Source organism: Neomonachus schauinslandi, chromosome 12 (assembly GCF_002201575.2).
Source record: "Neomonachus schauinslandi chromosome 12, ASM220157v2, whole genome shotgun sequence".
NCBI lineage: Eukaryota > Metazoa > Chordata > Mammalia > Carnivora > Phocidae > Neomonachus > Neomonachus schauinslandi.
The window spans coordinates 5003681-5016860 of NC_058414.1; the positions used below are offsets into that span (position 1 = coordinate 5003681).

Sequence of the window (13180 nt, forward strand, 5' to 3'; positions counted from 1 at the left end):
GGGGGGCTAAGGTGGGCGTGGGGGGAGGTGGCTGGCTTCGGGGTCAGTCCTCGCTGACAGGCGGAGGTGCATGAGAGAGGGAGGTGGGTCTGCAGACCTCCCCTCCTCGTGTCACACCGGGGGTCAGTCCAGGTGGGGCCTCTTCCCCTCCCAGGTCCCTGGTGCGCAGGCATATGGAAGGGACCACTCTTCTCTCCTGAACTGACCTTCAAATCCTGCCTGGTCAGCACAGTGCTCCGGGAAGCCAAATGGACGAGCCAGGTTCATGTGAGCCCCACCCACACCCTGGAGGTCATCGAAGGTCTTTGATTACTATGAAGAATAGCTTTTTAAAAGGATTTATTTATTTGTTTATTTGAGAGAAAGAGAGAGAGAGAGCATGAGCATGAGCGGGGGGAGGGGCAGAGGGAGAGGCAGACTCCCCACCGAGCAGGGAGCCCGATGCGGGACTCGATCCCGGGACCCTGGGATCACGACCTGAGCCGAAAGCAGATGTTTAACCTACTGAGCTACCCAGGCGCCCCTGAAGAATAATTGAAGAATAATTTTTTAAAAGTCTCCAAGGATCATCCACTTTGCCAGAAACAAACTAACAACCACCATGAGGCAGGACACAGAGGACTTAAAGGAGACTTCACCCCAGGAGAAGGACCGTGGCCATGGCTCTGTGGGCATAGGGATCCCATTCACCCCGACATCCTCGCGGATGATCAATTCCATAAGCAACAACTGTCAGTCCTAACAGCAGGGAGGAGAAAGCATTTGGAGCCCACCCTGGTCTGTGGCCCTGCTCGGTGGGGACTCCTTCGCTGGAGCCTTCTCTCTGCTGTGGATTGGGATGAAGAGCGAGGTCAGGAACATGGCAGAACAAGGCGATACGCCGTCACAGAAACCATCAAATGCATACTTCAGTTCTGGACGAAACTTTTCATTGGGGGTGCACTCAGCAAAGTTTTACGATTTCTCGTAATATTCTAATCACCTGATTCTCATGATGTTTTCAGAAATGGAACCTCAAGTGGGAATACTTTCCCCTAATTTCTAACACGTGCAGATTACCCTAATTATTTACACAGTACAAAACACTGTGTGTTTATGTGTACATCGCACTGAGATATTCGAGGAATGAATACCAATTCTTGCTTGTAAGCACAGGGCTTGCAAATAGCAGCTGTTCAAGATATATTTATCAAATACATAAGCAATGTTTCATGGAAAAATCTATTTTGGGTAAGACCAATAACTGATCATAACACCAACCGCCCCCCATCTCTCATTTTAATGGCCAATACAACCAGTTATTTTAGTCCTGATGCAACAAACTTGAGATCATTTACAAGCGCACTTGTCATGTTGGAATTGTATGGTGTTGAACGCTCTCTGCAATGAATGCAATAATTCAAATACTATAGGACAAAAGAAAGCCTGGATGGCTGAAACACTTTCTGAATGACTTTTACTCACAATAAAAAAGGATTTATAGTTGTTATAGGCACAACAGCAGGCGTGGAAGAACCGTGTGCCGAATGAAAAAATAGTGAAGAGCTGTTCATTCCGGATTTGTGGGAAATGATAACTCAAGTTAGACAACACAGCATTTTCTAGTAAAGTCCCACAAGTTATTTTTAATCAATTGACGGAAAAGCGAAAGAAGCCTCTCTGTAGCCAGCAAAGTGTTGTACAGAGGCAGAAGCCAGCAAGTGTGATTTATGCAGGATTGCTTTGATCCTGAATAGGTAAACTGAGTCACCTAACGGATTACTGGACAGGATTCTGTTCTCGTTCTTCTCAGAGAGAGGCTCCAAAGGCATAAAAGGGATGATCAATTGTCCCCTGATAATCTCTGACAGTGTGGACTAGTGAACGGGGTGTTCAGTCTGTGACTGATGGGGCAAAAATGCCACCAAGGGGGTGTGTGGCATCATTTAATGGGATGAACCTGCCCCCGGGGTGTGGCAACTTTTTGCACTGCCCCTGATGTTTATAGCAATGGAGAGTTTGAGTTTTAGATTTAGTCTGCAACTTGGTTCATGCAGGAGGCTGGCCAGGGCATAGAGCCTTTGCCCCCACCACCCAGCCGTCCCTGCCTCAGGCTCCCGCATCCCCTGATGCCTGGCTCTCACGCCACCTGGTTATGCGGTTTGTGCACCTCGGGGAAGGAGGGGTGCGAGTGGAGGGACTCACCAAGGACTACCAGGAGTGACAGCGCTGGGATCTGGACCCAGGTGGCCGCTCCAGGGCCCCTGCTCTGACCTCTACATCATGCACTTGGGAGGCTGCTTTTAGTCTTCCCATTCTGCAGAGGAGGAAAACTGAGGACCAGAGAGTGAGTGGAGCTATTTATTCATCTTAACATCCAACGTCAGGCCCCAGCTAACACCACGGCGACCTGTGCCCAAATATTATTACATAGCGCAGATTCATTCCTTTCTAGGTAACTGTCCTGCCGAAGACTCTCTCCAGATCTGTTAAGAATATTTACACTGAGCGGCTCTCTCTCACATTTGTTAGTTCCAAATCTGCGTGGGCGGATCAGGGCAGTGGCAGTCTGTGGCATGGCGGTTCTCAAAGTGGGGTTTGCCTGGGAACTTGCTGGAATGCCAATTCTCAGGCCCTGCCCCAGATCTCCTGAATCAGAAACTCTCAGGGTGGAGCCAAGTAAAATGTGTTTTAACAAGCCCTTTGGGGGTGATTCTGATGCTCACTTAAGTCTGAAAAATACTGACTTAGCATATGATGCCCTCACATATATATCATTCCTGTCTGAACGTTCCACTTGATTAAAACTACGTTCAAGGTACTGGGAAAGGGGAACACCTTGGTCTGGCCACTTCTGGAAGGATAGATGGAAAGGTAACACGTTTCTTTACCCGTCTTGCCAATTTCTCTGCTAACAGGCTTGCCCGGGGACACTGTTAGTTTCTTTTCCAGTGGCCCCAACACCTCTGGGAACCGCTCTACAGAAAGTACTTTTAGAAATTACCAATACTGATGATCATGTTGTGAGTCTATCATCAGGTAACAAACACGCATACAAAGACCGCGTTTTTGAAAATGTTTCCGATGAGCCAGGACGCGGCTGAAAATATTCCCACTCTAAGACCTGAATACAGAAACACCAAATTTTTCAGACCAGATGATAAGAAAAAATCCTCTAAAATAAGAAAATAGACGCGTTTTCCTTTTCCAAAACTAGTCATGTCCTTGAAAATAAGCCTTTCCTTTTCATTCAGGATATTGGTGTTAGCAACAGTTGCATATAAATAAGGCTTTCCAAACAAACATCTTATCTTTATATGGAAGGAAGTTCATGAAGAAGGAATTGACGTTTTTCCCCAACAATGACAACAATACATTTTTGGGTTCCTTTCCCAGAAATTAGTAAATAACAAAATACCTTTCATTTAAAAAGGAAAAAAAAATGGTCCTAGCAAATGCTTAAATCTAATCCATATGCCACTCATATGCTTAAAAAAGGAGAGGGTTTCTGTGAGCCAATTTCTCCACTCATTCTGTGCCAAATAAAATAGATTTCAATAAAAAGCTTTTACTGCCTCACAGGGAACTCTGTTCATTATTCAGGGTATAGAGAACTGTTTACTTTTCATTCAGAATTCCCGATTCTCTACTTACTATACATTTTCCTATGCCAGCAGACTTTATCCACTCTAGAGAAGTACGTTAAAATCTGAAAAACACCACATCTTCTCTGGATGGAAGACGGTTTTAAAATGCTGATTTGGCTTAGCATCTACATGCTATAACATTAGGGAAACGCGATCCTCATTGGAAAAAAAAAAAAACAAAACCCGTAAGTGATCATGATCCTGGAATTCGTGATTATCACTGAGAAAGAAATATCCCTCCCACTCGAAAGCAAAAAGACGTCCCCAGAGGGGACTGGCTAAAAAGTGCTAAATGCTAGAAATATGATCTGCGGGTTACGAAAAAGTTCAGACTCTAAACCCCAGCAAAATAAAGAGGCACACGGCACACACCCACCGGAAGTCACCATGTTTGATTTACACCCTTTAACCATGCAAGGGTACCACCAAATGAGGTGCCATTTGTGCCTAAAGTTCTTCGCATCAGAAGATAGCTAAGATATCATGGAGACCTCAAAACAACTTCGTGGCATTAGAAAATGCTTAGGAAGCCCAAAACTCAAAATACTTTCTTTTAAAATATGTCGTGTTGTAGGCTTTTCCAACAGATCACTGGGGCGCGGCCCATCTGTAGATGGGAACGGGGGAGGGGGGCAGTCTCTGGGGATAAAGATCACCCCTGGAGGGAGAGAGGAAGATTTGTTAAGATTAGGACTGATGGACAGACGGGGAGCGCCTCGGTGGCATACGTGATTGAGCATCCGACTCGGTTTTGACTCAGGTCATGGTCTCTGGGTCATGAGATTGAGCCCCACACTGGGTTCCATGCTCAGTGTGGAATCTGCTTGGGACTCTCTCTCCCTCTCCCTCTGCCCCTCCCCACTGCTTACATGCTCGCTTGCTCTCTCTAAAATAAGTAAGTCTTAAAAAAAAAAAGACTGATGGACAGACAGACAACCAGGATAAAAAGGAAACTAAGTGAGAAGCCTGCGGCTCCAGAGTCCCCCTCAGATAACTTCTAACCATGATCCCGGGCCAAGCCTCCCACTTGGGAGGTACAGACTTAGTTTCAAGTTTATTTTAAAGAAGAGCCATTTTATGGAATGAGCAAAAAAGGTTTCCAACCAAGACTAGCAGGAATGTGAAGCACTCGGCCTATATAAAGCAGGGACAAGCCAAGGGACACCAAGGCAGAAGGAAAGGAAATTAAGCCCCTATGGGAGAATAAATGTGTGTTTTGTAAAGTTCCTGTTCATGCTGGGCTGTCCCCGCCCCCTGCCTCCGCCAGGAACCCGGGGCGCCCATCACTGGGAAACCTCTGAGCTTCATGAAGAACAATGCATCCTCGCTGACTCTGCAGGTTGACCCCGTGTCTGAGAATACGGATGGAGCTGGTCTGCCTTGGGGAACTCATCTTCTCTAGGATTCAAAAGCCCGCTCCCATCCTGGCCACCCCGGTGGCTGTCCCCGCCACTGCCCACCCAAATGAGGAACGATGAATTTGGAGAATATAAACCATACTTCCCAGTTTTACGGTGTCCCACTCCAAGCCCCGAGAAGAGGAGCCATGGCCAAGGAGCAGCCTGGCCCCCGGGAAGGGAGGTTTGGGGATTTCCAACAGCGCTGCAAGGTGCACTTGCAGACACGTGGCAGGAAAGAAGCCCAGTCGAGACCCCAGCTGCTGGGGACAGAGGCTGTTTCCCAGCCACACATAATGACAACCTCTTGCAAAGGGATTAAGTTGCTCTGAAGATAAACTTAACATGCACACTTCGCACATACGTGGTCTCCGCAAATGCCCTATCACACCGAAAGTGACTTACTCCCCGCTGTCCTGTGACTCTGACTTATTTGGGGCATCTTATATTAATATCACCTATCGTCCCTATCCCATACAGACTCCAGATTCTTCCAGTGCCCTGACCCATGCAATTTTCTCACGAAGCGTTGGTGATGATGCCCAAAATTTCAACGCTAGAGGTAGAACAAATGCTAATCAGCAAGCACAGACCTCTAATGATTAAAAGCACAAAAAGTTTCCTACCTCCCATAACTGAAGTAGCATGGCATCTCACCTTTACTTCTACATAAAGCTTAAATATTGGCCCGAACACTCTCCCTGCTAAAGCCACAGATTTGAAGGATCGTAGGGCACGCAGGGAACTTCTAGAGAGAACTCACTGGTCCATCTAGTGGATGTGCTGGTCCCGAGAGCTGCCCTCTGCCTACCTTTTCCGAGGCCTTGTCCTGCACTGGTGGCCCCGTGCCTGGCAGGGTCGGAGGAGGGGGTGCCCGCCGCTTCTTCAGGTCCGACTTCACAGACACCCCTGAGATGTTGCTGAGTGAGAGGGATGGACCCAACGTAATGGAACGGGAATTCACAGATGGGGAGTTGGGCGTTGTCAGGCAGCCCTGCGAAGGGGAGAGACAGACAGAAAATCTCATCAGTGTGAGATGACTTCTCTTGGGAGGATGCTCCAGCACGAACACAGTGCCAAACCGCCCATGCAAGCCCCAATATCATTTCCGCTGACGGGCTCGAATGCCCCGAGCAAAACCCATATTCTCACTTTGCCTTACAGCATACGACGCTGCGTGACAGATTCCTGCTGCAGGTTTATTTGCGTCGTCATGAAGGAAACGGAAGATGCTTGCAACCTTTAACTCCAGGTACCAGCTAGAATCAGTTAATACTCCCGACCAAATTGCAGGTATGTGAACCGAGCCTCCTTGAAACGTCAGCCTATCATCAGAACAAGGTCTTAGGCGCTGAAAAGTGGAAGGAAGAGTCAAGAAGCACATTGCTGTGGACAAGAAGACGGTCTTTAGGGGTGCCAAGGACACTGACTGCACCTCTGGCCACTCGGTGACCTCTCTCAAGGCTACCTGTTCCGGGCACTTTGGGGACGGACATACACAACTTAGGATCACCTGCCCAGGCCGGGATGGGGGAGGCTGGCTTTGGCCTCCCATGAATCTGCTAAAGATAGCACAGTCTCTCTCCTTCCTGGTGCTCAGGTGGGGCCACAAGAGCTTATTAAAGGTGTAGCTGCCAAGGAGGCATCTGCAAACCCTTTGAGGTGCGTGTGAACCCTCTGATCCTGCTGCAGTGCCCCAGCGTCGCTCGCTCTATAAAATCCGCAGCCTGATGTCTGGACTTTGCAGAGAGTAACTGCAGGGCTCCTGGATCATTCTCCACCCGATCCCCCATCAGTAAGTTGCCCTGAATAAAGTTCTGTGTAAACTGCATGGAGTCGCCTGCTCTGTTTCCCTGTCTCGAAGGGCCTTCTCCGTTTGGCGGTTACTTTACTGTGCCCCCCGGCCCCACTTTCTAACACGGTCTGCCATCTTGAGAAGTAGCCTACTTGCTGCCAAGAATGGGCTTGGGTTTCTTTGAACCTTCAAAAGTTACGAACAAATGGATATATGATATAAATGGCAGCCGTGAAGACCAGTGACCATAGATGTCATACCATGTGCTCAGTATCTAATATGCCAAAAATAAATGCAAGCCAACACTCGAATGAGCTGTTTCCACAGAGCAATTTCTCCTACTGGGCGTGGGGTTTGGGGCGCTGGCAGGCTAAAGGGCACATCAGTTTTCAGTCTTCCCCCCGCCCCAGGGTCTGCTCAATCGAATCATGTAAGTGTTAGTGCAGAAAGAGGGTTTAGAGAACCAACACTCCAATTTCAAAAAGTGAAAACAGCTCAATATCTATGAATGGATATTCAACTTATGAATGGACAAGCAAAATGTGGTTCATCCATACAATGGAATATTATTTAGCCATTGAAAAGCAAGAAGTACGTGCTAAGACATGGATGAACCTGGACAACATCATGCTAAGTGAAAAGAGCCAGTCACAAACAGCCATATGTGGTATGATTCCATTTATCTGAAATGTTTAGAATAGTCAAATTCATAGAGACAAAAAGTAGATACATGGTTTCCGAGGACTGCTGGGGGAGGTGGCTCACAAGGAGGTGTTCCTTCTGGGATGGATGAAAATGTTCTAAAATTAGACAAGGATGATGGGGTTTGTACCACACTGTGTATTTACTAAACACTGACTAGTATATTTTTATTTTATTTTATTTTATTTTTTTTATTTATTTATTTTTAAAAAGATTTTATTTATTTATTTATTTATTTATTTATTTATTTATTTTTAAAGATTTTATTTATTTATTTGAGAGAGCGAGAATGAGAGAGAGTACATGAGAGGGGGGAGGGTCAGAGAGAGAAGCAGGTTCCTCGCCGAGCAGGGAGCCCGATGCGGGACTCGATCCCGGGACTCCAGGATCATGACCTGAGCCGAAGGCAGTCGCTTAACCAACTGAACCACCCAGGCGCCCCGATTTTATTTATTTATTTGAGACAGAGAGAATGAGAGACAGAGAGCATGAGAGGGGGGAGGGCCAGAGGGAGAAGCAGACTCCCTGCCGAGCAGGGAGCCCGATGCGGGACTCGATCCCGGGACTCCAGGATCACGACCTGAGCCGAAGGCAGTCGCTTAACCAACTGAGCCACCCAGGCGCCCGACTAGTATATTTTTAAAGGATGAATTTAATGGTCCACGAGTTATATCTCAATAAAGCTGTCATTTTTTAAGAGTAAAAAAAAAAAAAGGTGGGGCGTTTGGGTGGCTCAGTCAGTTGACTGTCTGTCTCTCGGTCTCGGCACAGGTCTTGATCTCAGGGGCATGAGTTCAAGCCCTGCACTGGGCTCCACGCTGGGCATGGAACCTACTTGAAAAAAAAGAGAGAGAGAGAAGAGAAAAGAAAAAAACAAAGCAAAACAAAACGGAAGCCACACTCTCCTAGGAGCCTCTTCTCCCCTGTCCTGACCCAGGGCGTATTCCACCCCGAGGCCAGTGCAGCCAGGAAGTCAGCCCACATATGGCGGAGATATGCCATCCAGGTTCGACTCCTGCCTTTGCCCTTTACAAGCCACACGAACTTGGACACACTCCTTGATTCTTCTCTGCCTCCACTTATCTCCTGTAAAATGGGTGAATACCTGTACCTACCTCACAAAGTGATCACATGGGTTACTACACATGAAAGAACTTTAGGAGGTTCTTAGCACAAAGTGAACATCCAGTATGTGCTCGCTATTATGGTTATTATACATTTATTTATTGTCTCCCCGGTTACCATGTGGGACCCATGGGGACAGCAATTACTTCCTATTTCTGCAGCTCCTAACAATTCCCGGCGTGTCGAAGGCCCCAGAGCCAACATTTGCAGGAATTAATGACTGGGGGGATGAGAGCCTCTGGACAACTCCGCTCTCATGTTTGACAAAAGGAGCTTGCGGGGAAGCTTTCGTATGAACAATGGGCTCTCTGTATTTAAAATAAATACATAGCGGGGCATCTGGCTGGCTCAGTCGGTGGAGCATGCGACCCTTGATCTCAAGGTCGTGAGTTCAAGCCCCACGCTGGGCATAGAGCTTACTTAAAAAATAAAAATTAAAAAAAATACATAAAGGAAACCCATCCCATTCATCAGCAGCCCAGTATTACCTGCGCTCAGCCTCCAATCCTATTCTGTTCTGCCAAGTGTACTATCATTCAGTTCCCTGAGAGCATTTTTGAGACTCAGATTTTCTTGTCCATAAATATTAAAGGCAAAGCAAACACCAATCTCTGGAGGTTGCTTTGAATGCCAGTTCATGCTTTGTCGTGGGATGCCGAGCACCAGAGGAATCCAGGGCCTTGTTCATCAAGTGCAGCATTCCATAGGAATCAGGTGGGGGATCTACAGGAAACAGCTCAACAGCCAGATAATCTGTTGATGCCTATTTTGGCTCCCATGGCAAAATGTAAAGAAAAAGTATAAATGTTTCTCCCAGCCCTTGCATCTGCAGACATCGGACTCCTTACCAAGCAAATAAGCCAATGCAGAACGAATTCTGAAATGTCGTCCCCTGCCTTACATCTACCTCACAGCAACCGTGAGGCCCCAAGGAGACAAACTTAACTTGTTTGTTAAGTTCTGTCTACTTAACAATACAAGGTGCACATGATAAAATGATGTCAATGAAGCAAAGCAGAGGAGGGTCTTGAAGTCTGGAGCTGTGGCGGTGTTTCAGGGGATGGCTGGCTGGCTGGCTCGGACACCCCCAGGGCACGCGTTCTGGAGGTTTCTTGAAGCTTGTGAAATACGATGGAGAACTAGACACCAGGCCTGCATGGTTATCTCTGAAGGAGGCATGGCCCCGTTTGGCATCCCGCAAACACGACATTCTGAACGATGCATTTCACAACCTTGCTTCTAACTGCTCTGTTCACTCCGCCCTGTCTAGACTCAGAACTTCAATTCCTCTTGTCCTCAGTCCTCACCACAACTATGTGTGCCTGACTGATCACTCAACACTGCTATGAATTCACCTCTGTCCTCTCAATGCCCTGAGCGTTTTGTGGAATCTCTGTGCAGAATACTCCCTAAAAGTACTTTACAGGTCAGCCATTGTGTATTGATTTCAGGCTTTAATCCTATAATCCTGTTGCCATGAAGAGCGCTCTGACATCTTGGTGAGGCACGGAACACCATTCTCCTGATAGAGCGCCCCCCACGCATACACAAAGATCCCCATCTTTATAATAGGGAAATTCCATTGACTTCAAATTGTCGTCAACACCTAGCATATTTCTGTCACATTGGAGGTGGTTTCCTTCTTCTCTGATACGTATTTTTGGGAAGAATGGCCTCCTGCGGGCCAAGTAAGATGGTCTCAGAGAAAGCCAGAAGCCCAGAGCACACCCCATCCCAGGCCCCCCGTAAGCTGTGGTGTCTGTTACCCCAGACAGCGGGCTTCTCACGATCCATTATCTGTGTCGCTGGAACACCACTAAATTTTGACACAACAGGTTTATTTAGTCCAAATCTGCCCTAGCTGGGCTGCACAGATCTCTCCTAACACCCCACCGTTCCCACTCACAGGCAGGCAAATCTCAGGGTCCACTAGACGGGGGTCCAACAGCATTGCTCAAGAATTCTGCTATTCAGTTGTGCTTCCCAACCTTCAACCATGGGCAGCCAAAATATTCAAAACATTTTGGCTGCCCAGAGGATATCTGTGGTTCAATTCTTTTTTTTTTTTTCCTTTTTACCTTTTGACTCCCTTCATCCATTTCTCCACCCTCCCCACCCTCCACCTCTGGCAACCACGAGCTTTTTTTTTTTTTTCTTTTTTTAGATTCCACGTATAAGAGACATCATGCAGTATTTGTCTTTCTCTGACTTATTTCACTTAGCATAATGCCCTCAAGATCCATCCATTTTGTCACAAGTGGCAAGATTTCATTCTTTTTTTTTTTTTTAAAGATTTTATTTATTTATTTGAGAGAGAGAATGAGAGACAGAGAGCACGAGAGGGAAGAGGACAGAGGGAGAAGCAGACCCCCCGCTGAGCAGGGAGCCCGATGCGGGACTCGATCCCGGGACTCCAGGATCATGACCTGAGCCGAAGGCAGTCGCTTAACCAACTGAGCCACCCAGGCGCCCGAGATTTCATTCTTTTTTATGGCTGAATAATATTCTACCATGCATATGTAAAATATATATATGTGTGTGTGTGTGTGTGTGTGTGTGTGTGTGTGTATACACTTCTTATATCTTCTCCCATTCAGTAGATTACCTTTCATTTTGTTGAGGATTCCTTTGTTGTGAAGAAGCATTCCAGTATGATGTAGTCCCACTTGTTTATTTTTGCTTTTGGTGTCAGATTCAAAAAATCATCACCAAGACCGACGTCAAGGAGCTTACTGCTGTGGTACTTCTAGGAACTTTATGGTTTCAGGTCTTACATTCAAGTCTTTAATCCATTTTGAGTTAATTTTTGTGTAATGGTGTAAGATAGTGTTGCAGTTTTCCCAACACCATTTATCGAAGAGACCATCCTTTCCCCACGGTACATCCCTGGCTCCCCTGTCATAAATTAATTGACCACGCAGGCATGGGTTTATTTCTGGGCTCCTTATTCTGTGTCATGGGTCTATGTATCTGCTTTTATGCCAATATTATACTGTACTAATTACTATGACTTTGTAATACAGTTTGAAATCAAAGACTGTGGTACCTCCAGCTTTGTTCTTCTTTCTCAAGGTTGCTCTGGGTGTTCAGGGTCTTTTCTGGTTCTCTACAAATTTTATGATTATTTGCTCTATTTCTTTGAAAAATGTGATTAGAATCTTGATAGAGATTGCATTGAATCTGTAGATTGCTTTGAGTAGTATGGACATTTTAACAATATTGATTCTTGAAATCCATGAGCATGGAATATCTTTCCCTTTATTTGTGTCTTCTTCAACTTCTTTTATTAATGTCTTATAACTTTCAGCATGTAGGTCTATCATCTCCTTGGTTAAAGGTATTCCTCACTTTTTTTTTTTTTGATGCAATTGTAAATGGGATTGTTTTCTTAATTTCTCTTCTTGATAGGTTTTTTTTTTTAAAGATTTTATTTATTTATTTGAGAGAAAGAATGAGACAGAGAGAGAGCACATGAGAGGGGGGAGGGTCAGAGGGAAAAGCAGACTCCCTGCTGAGCAGGGAGCCTGACGCGGGACCCGATCCCAGGACTCTAGGATCACGACCTGAGCCGAAGGCAGTCGCTTAACCAACTGAGCCACCCAGGCACCCCCTTGATAGGTTTTTATTAGTGTTTAGAAATGCTACCAATTTCTGGGATGCCTGGGTGGCTCAGTTGGTTAAGCGACTGCCTTTGGCTCAGGTCATGATCCTGGAGTCCTGGGATCGAGTCTCGCGTCGGGCTCCCTGCTGAGCAGGGAGTCTGCTTCTCCCTCTGACCCTCCCCTCTCTCATGTGCGCGCTCTCTCTCACTCATTCTCTCTCAAATAAATAAAATCTTAAAAAAAAAAAAGAAATGCTACCAATTTCTATATATTAATTTCATATGCTGCAACCTTACTGAATTTATTAGTCCTTACAGTTTTTTGATGGCATCTTTAGAGTTTTCTATGTATGTCATGTCATCTGCAAATAGTGACAGTTTTACTTCTTCCTTTCCAATTTGGATGCTTTTTCTTTCTCTTTCTTGCTAAATTGCAATGGCCAGGACTTCCAGTACTGTGTTGAATAAAAGTGGAGAGGGGACATCCTTGTCTTGTTCCTGACTTTAGAGGAAAGAATTTCAGCTTTTCACCATTGAGTATGATGAGCACATATGCAAAAATCCTCAACAAAACATTAGCAAACTGAATTCAACAATACATTAACAGGATCACACACCAAGACCAGGTGGGATGTATTCCAGGGATGCAAGAATGGTTCGACATTGGCAAATCGGTCAATGTGATACTACCAGATCAACAAGATGAAGGATATAAGTCATATGATCATCTCAGTAGATCCAGAAAAGGCATCTGATAAAAGTCAACTTCGATTTATGATAAAAACTCTCAGCGAAGTGGGTACAAAGGAAACATACCTCAACATAATCAAAGCCATAGATGAGAAGCCCACAGATATGTGTGCGTTAACTCTTACCTTCCTTCTTTCCCCACATCCGAAATTTGTAGAATATAGAAAACAATCCACAGAATAAT

At 45.9% G+C, this 13180-nt stretch overlaps 1 protein-coding gene across 1 annotated transcript in view; it reads right to left on the reverse strand.

Annotated features, from left to right (window-relative positions):
- The window catches only part of COBL (cordon-bleu WH2 repeat protein), a 289484-nt gene that overhangs the window by 117841 nt on the left and 158463 nt on the right, over positions 1-13180 (reverse strand). Inside the window, exon 7 of the mRNA XM_044920215.1 lies at positions 5835-6017. Within this exon, the coding sequence (XP_044776150.1) occupies positions 5835-6017 (183 nt within the window). The remainder of the gene's footprint in view (positions 1-5834; positions 6018-13180) is intronic.